Source organism: Pteropus medius, unplaced genomic scaffold (assembly GCF_902729225.1).
Source record: "Pteropus medius unplaced genomic scaffold, Ma_sr-lr_union100, whole genome shotgun sequence".
Taxonomy (NCBI): domain Eukaryota; kingdom Metazoa; phylum Chordata; class Mammalia; order Chiroptera; family Pteropodidae; genus Pteropus; species Pteropus medius.
Window position 1 is genome coordinate 1311592 of NW_024356249.1, and position 12712 is coordinate 1324303.

The following is a 12712-nucleotide window of genomic DNA, read 5'->3' on the forward strand; positions in this document are numbered from 1 at the left end:
CAACTAACCCAAGTAAACTAGTGCAGATACTAACAATACTAGATAAGGTAGACTATGGGGAAGGCAGGATTAGTGCTAAAGAGAGGCGCTCTGTGACGGAATCGAAATGCGAGAAATGTGAATTAATCTGAAACGTGCGTGCATCTACTAGCAGTCTCAAATCTTAACAGCAAAAATGGATGAAACTACATAGAGAAATAGACAAGTCCGCAATTACAGTGGGAGATTTTTAATACCTCTCACTCTTTGAATAATCTATAGTTAAAAAAGAAAAAATCAGTAAGGACATAGAATATTTGAGCCACACGACAGATGTGATTTAATGGACATATACAGAATGCGACGCCTGACAACTGATATTCTTTTTAGGCATACGTGGAACATTTACGAAAACGAACACGCTAGGCCATAAAACCAGTCTCAGTAAATGTTAAAATACGAGTTATACAGACTACATACTCTTTTACCACACACAATCAAATCAGAAATCATTAACATAAATAACTGGAAAATCTTTATTAAATTTGGATATTTTAAAACATGCCTAAATAACGGATAGGTCAAACCGAAATCATGATGGAAATTAGAAAACACTTGGAGATGAAAATATTAAACCTCAAAACTTCTAGGCTGCAGCTGAAGCAGCAGAGTAAAATATATAGTTTTAAATTCATATAGAATGGTAAAAATTAAGGAAATAAGCATTCACATTAAAATGTTGTAAAAGAACAGCAGAAAAAAATCCAAAGAAAGTAGAATGAAGGAAATAAAGACAGACCAGAAATTAATGAAATAAATATAAATGAGAAGATTAACAAGCCAAAAATTGCTTCTTGGAAAGGATTAATTGAAAAACCTCTCACAAGGCTATTGAGGAAAAAAAAAAGGGACAAATAATATTAAGCTTAAAAATGAGATATTACAAATGTTACAGAAATTTAAAAGTTTAAAAGAAGATACTATGAACAACTTGATGCCAATTAATTTGAAAACTTAGATGAAATGAACAAATTCCTTGAAAAAATTTACGTTATCAAAATTACCTAAGGGAGAAACAGAACTTGAGTACTTCTAGAGCCATTAAAGAAATTTAAGATAAAAACACAATCCCCTCAGAGAAAGCTGCAAGCCCAGCGCGTCTCACTCCAGAGTTCAACCAAACACTCCAGGAACAAGTCTCAGTCCTGCGTATCCATTCCAGGACCCATCGTATGCAGAAAGCCCCTGACATACATTACAGGTTCTTACATAAGCGTTAGTTTTTTTCTTTTAAGTACCTTCCTCCCCTCCCTCAAGGCACATAGATGACTGGAAGACCAAGTCTCAAACAAGTTGAGAAAGAGTTCAATATTCCATGGGAAATTGCATGAAATGAGCTTTTAGTCTCTAGGATCTAATGAAAGTGTATAATGTTAAAAATAGGTAAGCCACAGACTTGCAGATGGGGGGGCAGCGGTTTTCATCAAATACGCTATTCCACACCGCACACGCATCACCCAAAAGTCGGCGAAGTGGAGTCCCGAGGCATCTTCCGAGACAGCACGACTAATTTATTTTTACCTAAATCTCGCAAGTTCTCAATCTTTACCATTTAAAATTCCTCAACAGAGAAAAAATGTTTACCTGTCAGCAGAACTACCAAGAAATTAAATGAATTACTCAAACTTGAAGGTTGTTTTTTTTTTCCCTCGGAAAAAGAATTCTTACAGCTATCATAATTCTCATCTTCCAAGAAACAATAATTCCACATCCTATCTTCCAATGAAAAGAATCAAGTTCATGCCTCCACCTAATCCTATTCTGAAAATGAAAAGCTGACAATGCTTTGAAAAAAACACAACTGCTTTAATTATCAGAACAAGTACACAACACTGATTTCTCTGTTCCTTTCTTCTTAAGTGAAAAGTGATTTCTGCGAAGAGAAGAGGCTATGTTATAAGGGGGCAGTTTGGCCAAAATCGACAGTGGAGCAGTTCTCACCTTAACGATAGTCACGTCCATGCCAGACAAATGCAAAATTGGGGCAGCATTTTTTTCAAACAGAGTCCTTGCTTTGCTGTAAAAAAGGAGAAATTACAAATATTTTTACACAAGTGTACACGAAGAACAGAAAACCCAACCATCTTTTCTTGTGTAGAACAAAGATAGACTAAGGAACACAGTTTCCTTTCTTTCTTCGGTATAGGAAGTTTAACAATGAGCCATGAGTTTCCACGGACAGAAACACAGACTCGCTCACTCTGGGGCCTCTGAGAGTTTACCCTTTGTCTCATACACTAGGCTCTTATCTGTTTGGGATGCTTACAGCTCACAGTCTACTTCCTCTAGAGGAAGAATGTACACCAGATGGGGCTCTGCTCAGGGTCATTCAGTATTTATTGAGCATCCAGTATGTGCTAGACAGGTATATGAGGCGGGGATACAACACGACAAAGCAGCCAAGGATAGCTGTAACTTAAGTACAGTGTAATGAGTTCTCAAGGAACTTGTTTATATTCCAGTGGTGGAGAAGGTATTCACTCTAACCTTTTTTCATACGGCCCAAGGGAATAGATTGAACCAAACAGAACAATGCTTAATTCTAGCTCAGCGGACACAATTTGGGGAGAAGAAATACATTATTTTTAACAATTTTGAATCCTGGGGCTAGCTCCATTTCTTGAGTTTTAAACTTGTAGTGGTCTCCCTGGAGAAAGAGCAACATTGTTTACAGGAAGTCAGAATTTCTGCTAGGATAGAGGAAAGTCGGAAATTATCAACAGAACTATGGGAGAATTAGCAGCTTGTCCCAAACTCCCAGGCAAAGCCGTGCCCTCCTCTGTGTTGCCTCGGGATTTTGTACACCTCTCCCTCAGGAACTTTCATATCACGGGATGATGAGTGATTTGCAAGACAGTCTTCGGGACTAGATTTGAAGCCTTGCAAAAACAGATACCAAATCTTATTAATCTGAATCTCCTAGCCTCTAGGAGTAGGTCTGGCACAGGTAAAAGATACTTAATAAGTATCTGGTGAATTAACGCACAAATGAGTAAATGAATAAACCCACCCAAATGTACACATGTTAATTCCGAGGAAAAGGAAATCACATGTTTGTGATGTCTTGTAATATAATAGAAACAGTTAAACAGCCTTTAGAAGATTTTGTGTTTTAAAAGTATCACACATATCATTCTGATAGTGACTCTTGTCCAATTCAGGTCAGGTTTCAAAAACACAGCCTAGGAATCAAGGGATGCAGAAGTTGCAAAATGTCCCCAATGGCATTGCCTCAAATTTGAATAAATGTTAAATATATCAATCAGTTGACCTGTCTTTTACCCAAATATTTTCAATGATCACATCAGAAACAACTAGTATTTTCAAATCAACTAGCCAAATATCTAACTTTTACATCCATATTTACTTAGTCTTTCAGATTATTTTTAACCACTGATAAACAGTTTGATTTTCTTGAAAATATTTTATTCTAGAAAGAGATGCAAAGATTGCCAATGAGGAGCATGTATAGTTACACACAGACAAAATTCAACATTCTCTACGTTAAAAGTTAGAATAACCACCGATGGCAAAACATGAAACATTTCTTATCATGAATTAAAATGGAAATGGAGAGGCTTGGATAAATGTTCCCAAGAACCATTCAGAAGAATCTCTCCAACCAAGGGCATACCTGAGTAGGTGATAAGCAAATTAAATACCCCACCTTTTCCACTGCTCTGAATGCTCATTAGAACGAACACGAAGGGCTCAATGGAAACCCCTCGCTCGCTCAGCTTTACTGTTGCACTGAGCTGGTGACGCTGCAAACATCTCTCCCTCCGGGGGCACTTTCATTAGGAGACTGGTAAGAAAGGATCAGTTGCAAATGAATCAGATCTAACCCTGAGAAGCCAAACTCTGGAGAAGTCTCAATCTGCTAGTTAACCACTTAGGACAAATCTGTAAGCTCCCCTAAGTTAAAGAAATAAAACTTGAACATTTGGGCGCTTATTCATGCCTTTATGTGATGCCATGGGTACAGAAAACCTCTAAAAGTGAAGACTTTTTCCTTCGAATGTTCTGTCCAAAAGACTGAAAAACAACTGTTACCAGTAAGAAATACAATATTTATTACACAATTAAGGGTGATATAGCACCGGAGATAAATAAAAACTTTATATACTTGTAGCAATTTCCAGGTTCGTTCTCTCTCTCTCTCTCTCTCTCTCTCTCACACACACACACACACACACACACACACTACTCCTTAATGTATTATTTATTAATGCTAAACACAGTTATCTTCTTTCTTAAAGCTCTTATGTAGTTTTAAACCAGTACATAATAAAATAGCTACATAATAAATTATAAATTATATGTCGGGCAGAGTCAAGATGACAAAAATAGTGCAATTAAATCGTGAAAGCGTTAAAAGGAGATGCTGGAGCATTTCAGAGTGGCTGCTTCCTAGAACTGTGCAGATTCACCTTGCTAAAGGGGATGATGACTTGAGAGAAAGCCTTCCTTAGCCTCCCTTTTAGGTAATGATATACCTTTAAACAAGAATCCATCTTTAAAAATGCAGATACATTTATCAGTAAAAGTGTAAACAGAACCTAAAACTGCTCTAAAAAATAGTTTAATATTTTAAATGTAAATGTCTCTTAGAAATAGAAACTCAAAATGACTGATTACAGCTTAAACAAATTGCCATATATTTTTCTTCATCAGAATTAGCAAGTTGCTAACCCACTAGGTCTCTAAAGGAATAGCACCTAAATCAGTTAAAGCAGGCAGAAAGAGAGGTGCAGTGCCTCTGGGAAGGGTAAAGCAGAGAATGTCTTGAACCTAGACAGGTCGATAATAACAAAAACAGCAGCTTGGAGGTCTTTCACTCCATGCTTACTATGAAATAGAAATAATGCCAAACACTTCAGAGGCATTATCTCATTTAATCCTAGAGGCGCCTATTCCATATGGTGATTTCATAAGGTATGTACTGTTACATCTTCCATTTCACAGATGATCTAAGTTAAGTAGTTCCTGCAGTATTACAGAGTGAAAAAGAGTATATGGAAATAATCCTTTAAACTCTGAAGCCTACAGTTCTTGTGTTGTGTTAGGACCTATTCACTTGTTGGTGTTAATACTGATATTTAACAAGAATGATCAATAGGCATTATCATTGGTGTGTTTATGGGAGAGGAAAATGGTGTTAACAAACCCTGGCAAATAGGATTCAATTAGGCGGAGTAATGGAGCCAATTTAAACGATCTGTACATAAATATTTTAAACCGCTGAATTAAAAAGAAATAAGGCATGACTTGTCCTCGTATCTGAGGAGCCACACTCAGTCCCAAGAAACGACCAGAGAAACTTATTTGAGAAGCTGAAAGCCTTTCCTCTAAGATCAGGAACAAGACAAGGATGCTCACTTATCATCACTTCCATTCGACATAGTATTAGAAGTCCTAGCCACAGACAAGACAAAGAAATGAAAGGTGTCCAAACTGGAAAAGTGAAACTCTCAGCATCTGCAGATGACATGGTACTATATATAGAAAACTCTAAAGACTCTACCAAAAAAACCCTATTAGAACTAATAAATAACTAGCAAAATTACAGGATACGGAATTAATTTATAGAAATCTGTTGCATTTCTGTACACCAATAAAATTAAAAAAAAAAAAATTAACAGTCCCATTTACAATTGCATCAAAAAGTATAAAATTCCTAGCAATAAATATAACCAAAGAGATGAAAGACATGTACTCTGAAAACTATAAGACGTTAAAGAAAAAACTGAACAAGATACAAATAAATGGAAGGATACACCTTGCTCATTGACTGGAAGGATTAATATTTGTAAGATATCCTTAACTACCTAAAGAAATATGCAGATTAAATGTAATCCCTATTAAAATACCAATGGCATTCTTCTCAGAATTAGAACAACTAATCCTACAATTTGTATGGAACCACAAAAGACCCTACCTAGCCAAAGTAATTCTAAGAAAAAAGAACAAAGCCAGAAAGAAGTACCACACTCCCTGACTTCAATTACACTACAAAGCTATACTACAATAACCAAAACGGTATGATACTGGCAGAAAAATATACACACAGACCAATGGAACAGAATTGAGAGTCCAGAAATAAAGTCACATGTATAAAAGCAACTAATTTTCAACAAAGGAGCCAAAAACATACAATGGAGAAAAGAAAGCCCCTTCAATAAGTGTTGGGAAAATTGGAAAGCCACATGCAAAACACGTGACATGAAACTAGGTGACTCTCCGACACCATACACAAAAATTAACTCAAAATGAATTAAAGACTTGAATATAAGACCTGAAACAATAAAAGACACAGAAGAAAACATAGGTACTAAAATTATAGACCTTGGTCTCAGCGGGTTTTTTGTGAACTTGACCCCAAAGGCTAGGGAAGTAAAAGCAAAAAGTAAATGAACGGGACTACATCAAAATAAAAAGCTTCTGCACAGCAAGAGAAAACATTAACAAAACGAAAAGGCAACCAACTGAATAGGACAAGAAATTTGCAAACTATACCTCCAATAAGCTAATATCCAAATTATATAAAGAACTCATAGAACTTAAGAAAAAATCCAATTTATAAAAAAGCAGAGTTGATAGATGGTCACAGGGATGGGGAGCATGGCATAGCGAATGCGGTCAGCAGTAACGCAATGGCTATGTGTAGAGCCAGAGGGAAGATAATCAGGGGGACCGTTTCATAAACTATATAAACGTCTAACCAATGTATTATAAACTTGAAATTAATAATAAAATAAAATGCTAAAAAAGAAAAGGCAGAGGCCCTAACAGACACATTTCCCAAGAAGACATACAGATGGCCAACAGACATGAAAAGACACTAACTTCACTAGTTATAAGCCACAATGAAATACCATCCGCACTTGTTAGAATGGCTATTATCAGTAAGAAATAAAAAGTGTTGGAAAGGATATGGACAAAACGGAACCCTCATGCACTGCTGGTGGGAATGTAAACAGCCCCAAGGAAAACAGTGTGGAGGCTCCTCAAAAAATTTAGAGCTACCGTGTGACCCAGCAAATCTCTCTTCTCGGTAATCACCCAAAAATTTGAAAGATTTTATTCGTAAAGATATATGCACCCTTACATTCATTGCAGCATTACTCACAGTGGCCAAGATATGGAAACAAGTGGTGTCTTTTGACAGGTGATTGGATAAACAAGATGTTGTACACGTATGCAATGGACTACTACTCAGCCTTAAAAAAATAATGATATGGTGCCATTTGCAACAACATGGATGAATCCCAAGAACATCAAGCTAAGTAAAATAAGTCAGATGAAGAAGGACAAGAACTCAAATGAAAGATATAAAATAAAAAGCAACAAACAAACAAACAAGTGCATATTCAGAGACAACAGTATGGTGATTCCCAGGGGGAAGGGAGGATGAAGAGGGTAAAGCGGGTCAAATACATGGTGACGAAAGGAGATTTGATTTGGGGTGGCGAGCGCATGCTGCAACATACAGCTGACGTATTACAGAATTATACACCTGAAACGTATACAACGTTATTAACCAATGTTATCCCAATACATTTATTTTTAAAAAGGACAGAGTTTCGACACAGCCCTTGCCCCAGTACACACACACGCCTCCCCTCCTTTCAACATCCCGTGGGTGTGTTTGTTACAATAAATGGACATGGACGCATGATCATCAGCCAAGGTCTCAACTACCTTTTACACTTTAATTCCCACAATTCCCTCACATGACCCTTTCGGGACACCCCGACCAGTTTACTGACTGTCCTGTGACACACCAAGGGCCATAACTTGTCACTCTTGTGTCAAGGCCCCTGCCCCATGACCATTTCTTCTGTCAGAAAACTGAGTGTCCTCCCTCTGATGGCCTCCAAGGCCTGGCTTAAGGCTCACTCCTTCTAGAAAGAACGTCTCTGACCTCACAGGCCCACAGCGTCCTCTCGGCCATCTCTGAACACCTTGTAACAGAGAAGGCCTAATAACTCACATCACAGCGGCAGGTGTTCCCAAGGGGGCTACTGCCACCAGATAAGACTTATTTGAGTTAATTCTGGAATGACGATTAAACTTCAATTGGACAAGTCTGCTAAGCATCAGTTAGCTTTACGGTTGTATCTCATGAACCGTTACTTCTACGTTACAAGTGAATGTTAGTGCCAGAAGAGGGCTGAACCCAGTTCTTCCGACTCCTCACAATCTGACCAGCTGCCTGATAGCCTGTGACCTTTTCCCCTTAGAAAAGCTGAGTGTGTGACGAACCACCACCAACATGGAGCACGTCACCCACCCTTTGCACGCTGCGGGGTTGAGGAAGACCGTTGCCTTCTTCACGTGCGCGTTGGGAGGGATGAGCTGATTGCCAAACACCTAAAAAAGGAAGAAGGAAACGTTTTAACTAAATGTCCTTTTATTCAGTTAGTGATCACATATATTCCTTCATTCCAAAAGAATTTACTTCCAACAGATACAGTATCTACTCGGGGAGAAAAACAAAAAACGTTCTTTCGTGATTTCATATTAACAAAAACACCATAAACGACAACATGAAAGTGTACATTTAATCAGCTGAATTTTGTATTGTAATAAAAAACTCTGCTTCACCTACTAGAGGTAACTTTTCTCCATAAGATATGGCTACGTTTATTACAAACACACAACGCGTAAGACCATAGTCTGTCAAAAGAGAAGTTTAATCCATTCGTCTTTAGTTTTCAGAGTATAATCTTTTTCTACTTCAACTTATTACTAAAGCTCATTCATGAAGAATCTTTGTGATACCAATTTATCTTCATATCTTTATATATATATAAACCAAATATTCTATTTGCCTCCTCTTCTTTGCTACGTTGTATGATAATTAAACGGCATCAACTGGCACAGGAAAAAAAAATGTAATATTTGCTAAAGATCTAGTATTTGCCGTTTTCACATACATTATTCTTAGTTCTCAGAAACCTAGTAAGTATTAAATATCCTTATTTTAATAGATTAGAAAACCAAGATTCAGAAAGACAAGTCAGTCTCATTGTTAATAAATTACGAGTCTGGAATTTAACATCTAACTCCAAAACATCTACTCCATAGGCTCTAAAGAGTAGACAGGATGAAGCAGAACTAAGTACAGAAGACAAGGTGTGAGGAGTCAGAATAGGGACAAACGGGGCTCGTGCTATGACATCTGGATTGAAGAAGAGCGACAAAAACAATGAGAGTAAGAAAGCACCGAAAAGGGCGAGATTTTGAGTCTTAGATGGTGGGGAGCAGGTCTGAGCCAAGACGACAGAATTCGAGTACAAAGTACAAAGCAACGACGGGAAAAACGAGTTATGCCAATTTTACTGACTAGCTAACAAAATCCACCGCCTCCCTGGTTTTCTTACCATTGTCTATTTTTTGCTTTAAAAAATAAACTTTTTCTGAATACTTCAGAAAGACATACTGTTTATAAAAAATAATTCTGGTACATTATAATTTCTACTCTGTTTTCACTCTTGCTAAATTAGACCTTAACATTTTGCTGCCAAATCTGCAAATATTGTAATTTGTTCCTGTTCTAGCTAGCCATACTATTTCTGAAATGTGGCCAGAGATTATATAATTAACTAGGTTCTCATGCCTACCAAATTCCAACCTGCAGTTCCAGATGATTCCTCCTTGTCCTCGTTTCTAGTCTCTAGAATTTTTCCTTAGCTGCAACTCAAGTCTCAGGTTTGCAGCGGGTTAAGGAGTTTATGTAAGACCACAGTGAGTTGAGTTTACATGAGATTAAGAAACATTATATTCGCTCAAGATCGTAATTAAAGGAAGGACATAAACAGGAAAAGCAGCGAGAGGAGGCTATAAGGTGAACTGACTTCCTTTTGTCACACAGAAGCAGCCAAATTCGTGTTAGGAAGCGGAGAATTAGAACGGCGGGAAGAGGCAAACGTCTGAGGGGGAGGGAATAACTGGGGGACACAGTTTCTGAAAAAGTAAGAGGAGAGGGAATTCAGAACAGAGGAGACACCCACCTTGGGGAAGGCAGCACCCTATGACCACTCTTCCTCAGAGGGAGAAAGAAAGGGTTTCCTCCTAAGAGGGTTTTCCAGCTGCTAAGAGAAAATTAGCTTGGGGTGGCGATCACCTTAAATTTAATACGAAGTTTATTCGAATTGATTTCCTCAACTTAGAACCATCTGAGATAAAACGGAAAAGTAATCAGATTCTGAAAACACAGATTTAGAACAGTTAGATAATCACTAAAGAGAGGAATTTATTAATAGTATCTATGGTCATTGTCATCCATGAGAACATTTCAGGAACAAACAGGAGGTGTGTCACCCATGTCTCCTACTAAACGTATCGTATGTTTGTCACTTTTGACTTCCTGTTTCTTTTCTGGTATTCCCGACATCATAAACTTAAATGACATGTAACAAAAAGGCAACTCAGTCATGGAAATTCACCTGCAAGGTATAATGTACAAATGTGGAGGGCAGGAAAGAACAAAAATGTGGTCTTAAACTTGAAAGGATTTACAGTTCTAATGAAACTAATAGAGCCAGACACACGAATATTTAAGCGCGAAATTGTGGGGCTGGGGCAACGATGCGCATGGTATTTATGGCTCAGCTGGGCTACAGAAACAGGCTCTAAAAATACGAGTCAACAGTTTTAAGAAGATTTGACTGTGAGAGGTAACACCTGCTCTGAACTGATATCCTTGGGGGTTACTTGGACCAGGGATGACTCAGTTTAACCCCATCTCAAGGACAAGTGCAGACACGAACAAAATCCCAGAGCACCAACCAATGTGTTCTTAGGACTAATCCTGAAGTAAATGAGTCTAAAGAGGTGGGCGTTGGAACGGCTCTTCACCAGAAGGTTAACTTCCTCCGCTTCCATCCAGAGTTGGCTCTCTGCCCGATTCGTCCCGATAGTGGGAGAAAATAGCCGAACCACACTGATGCCAGGCTCTGCGCGGTGCCCCGGAACCGCCCGAGCCTCCTGCACCATCGAGATAAGGCGGTTTCCAGTGGTGCGCGGTGAATGGCATTACCTGGGCTTCCTGACAGGCTGCTCTCCTTAGCAGGTTATCACTATAGAAACAAACAAAAGAGAGTGAACATTAGCTGGAATAAGTAGGTTAAAATCCAAACAAGTAAAATTTGTTTTTTGTTTTTTGTTTTTTTAAATATGTACAACTCTTCCTTGTAAAATACCCAAATGAAAGTTTCTTAAAGACCTGTAACAAATCATGGGCGCATTTGAAAAAATACTTTCTCTGAACGAAATCCTGTGTTAAGTGTTTCCATAGTATGGCAGGCAGAATAATGCCACCTAAAATGTCCACACCCTAATCCCCAGGACCTGAAAGTCTGTTACTTTATATGGCAAAAGGGATTTTACAGAGGTGATTAAGTTTAAGGTCTGGCGATAAGGTTATTCTGGATTATGCAGGTGGGCCTGATCTAATCCCAAGGGGCCTGATCTAATCCCAAGGGTCCTTAAAAGAGAGAAATGTCATGGCTTGCTCAGCAGCAAGTCTGATTAGGGGAGAATGGGAGAATGGTCAGAGACGCGACCTTGCTGGCTTTGAAGATGGGAGTCAGGGATGTGGGGACCTTCTAGAAGCTGGAAAGGCTCAGAGCAGGTCCTCCCCCAGAGCCTCCAGAAGGAAAGCAGTCCTGGATGACACCTGGATTTTACCCCAGTGAGACCTTCTAACCCACGGAACTGTAAGATAATAAATAGGTGTTGTATTAAATCACAAAATTTGTGATGATTTGTTAGAACAGTGATAGAAAATTAATGCACCTATTCTACATTTTTCTTATCCAGTGGAAATTATTCAGGTCGTTTGACAGAAATAAATTTGATGTTTAGTTGTTTCTGTCTCATCTATATCTTTCTTTATATTTATATCACTGTCGCTCAACTGTATCATAAATGGAAAATTCTGGCATGAGGCAAAACTCTGGCTAGCAAAAATGAAAACATTCTATCAGAATATGTTCACCTTTTTAACATAAAAGTCTCTGAACTGTGTTTGTCATTTATATCACGAGAGCACTTGAAATGGCTGACTGCCCAGGGCTCCTGAGTCTTCCTATAAGAGACATTTTTAATGCATGTTGCTAAGATCGCTGTTGTAATCAGGTCGAAGAAACTGGCACCCAGAAAGGGTGATCAATAAACAATTCATAAAGAATTAAAAGGAGAGAAGGGTTATTTCACTTACATTCTCTTTCTGGCCCTTTTTCATAACATCAAAGACCTTGAATTTTGCATGTTTACAGTAATTCACATCTAATTTTGATATTTACGGCTGAACTAAAAAAAAAAAATGAAAAGAAGAAACCGTTTGCTTTGTGCCACAGTCGCAGTCAGAGGCTGCTCGATGGTTTTCTCCGTAGCCAGGTTGCAGAACCCCTAGATTTCAGAGAGCAAATTCGACGAGGAAACAGCGTCCAAGGGGAAGCAGCAGAGCTGCCCACCTTAAACCCAAGAACTACGTCCCACTAAAACCATAATGGCACCGGCACCTCAAAAGGGCACGCTGTCCTGGAACCAAGGTTCCATGGCACCAGGCCCTCGTGAAGTCTAGCTCACAGGGCACCTTTACCGCCAGGTCAGTGCCCACTTGCTTGAGGGCCACTGCTCCACCACCCTGCGCCAAGAGGGAGCC

General features: G+C 38.6%; 1 protein-coding gene across 5 annotated transcripts in view; it reads right to left on the reverse strand.

Moving 5' to 3' along the window:
* The window catches only part of AGK (acylglycerol kinase), a 75212-nt gene that overhangs the window by 35589 nt on the left and 26911 nt on the right, over positions 1 to 12712 (reverse strand). For all 5 annotated transcript variants that reach the window (XM_039860960.1, XM_039860961.1, XM_039860962.1 and 2 more), the window contains 3 exons: positions 11084 to 11123; positions 8333 to 8412; positions 1981 to 2056 (listed from right to left, as the gene is read on the reverse strand). In XM_039860960.1, coding sequence (XP_039716894.1) covers positions 1981 to 2056; positions 8333 to 8412; positions 11084 to 11123 — 196 coding nt within the window. The remainder of the gene's footprint in view (positions 1 to 1980; positions 2057 to 8332; positions 8413 to 11083; positions 11124 to 12712) is intronic.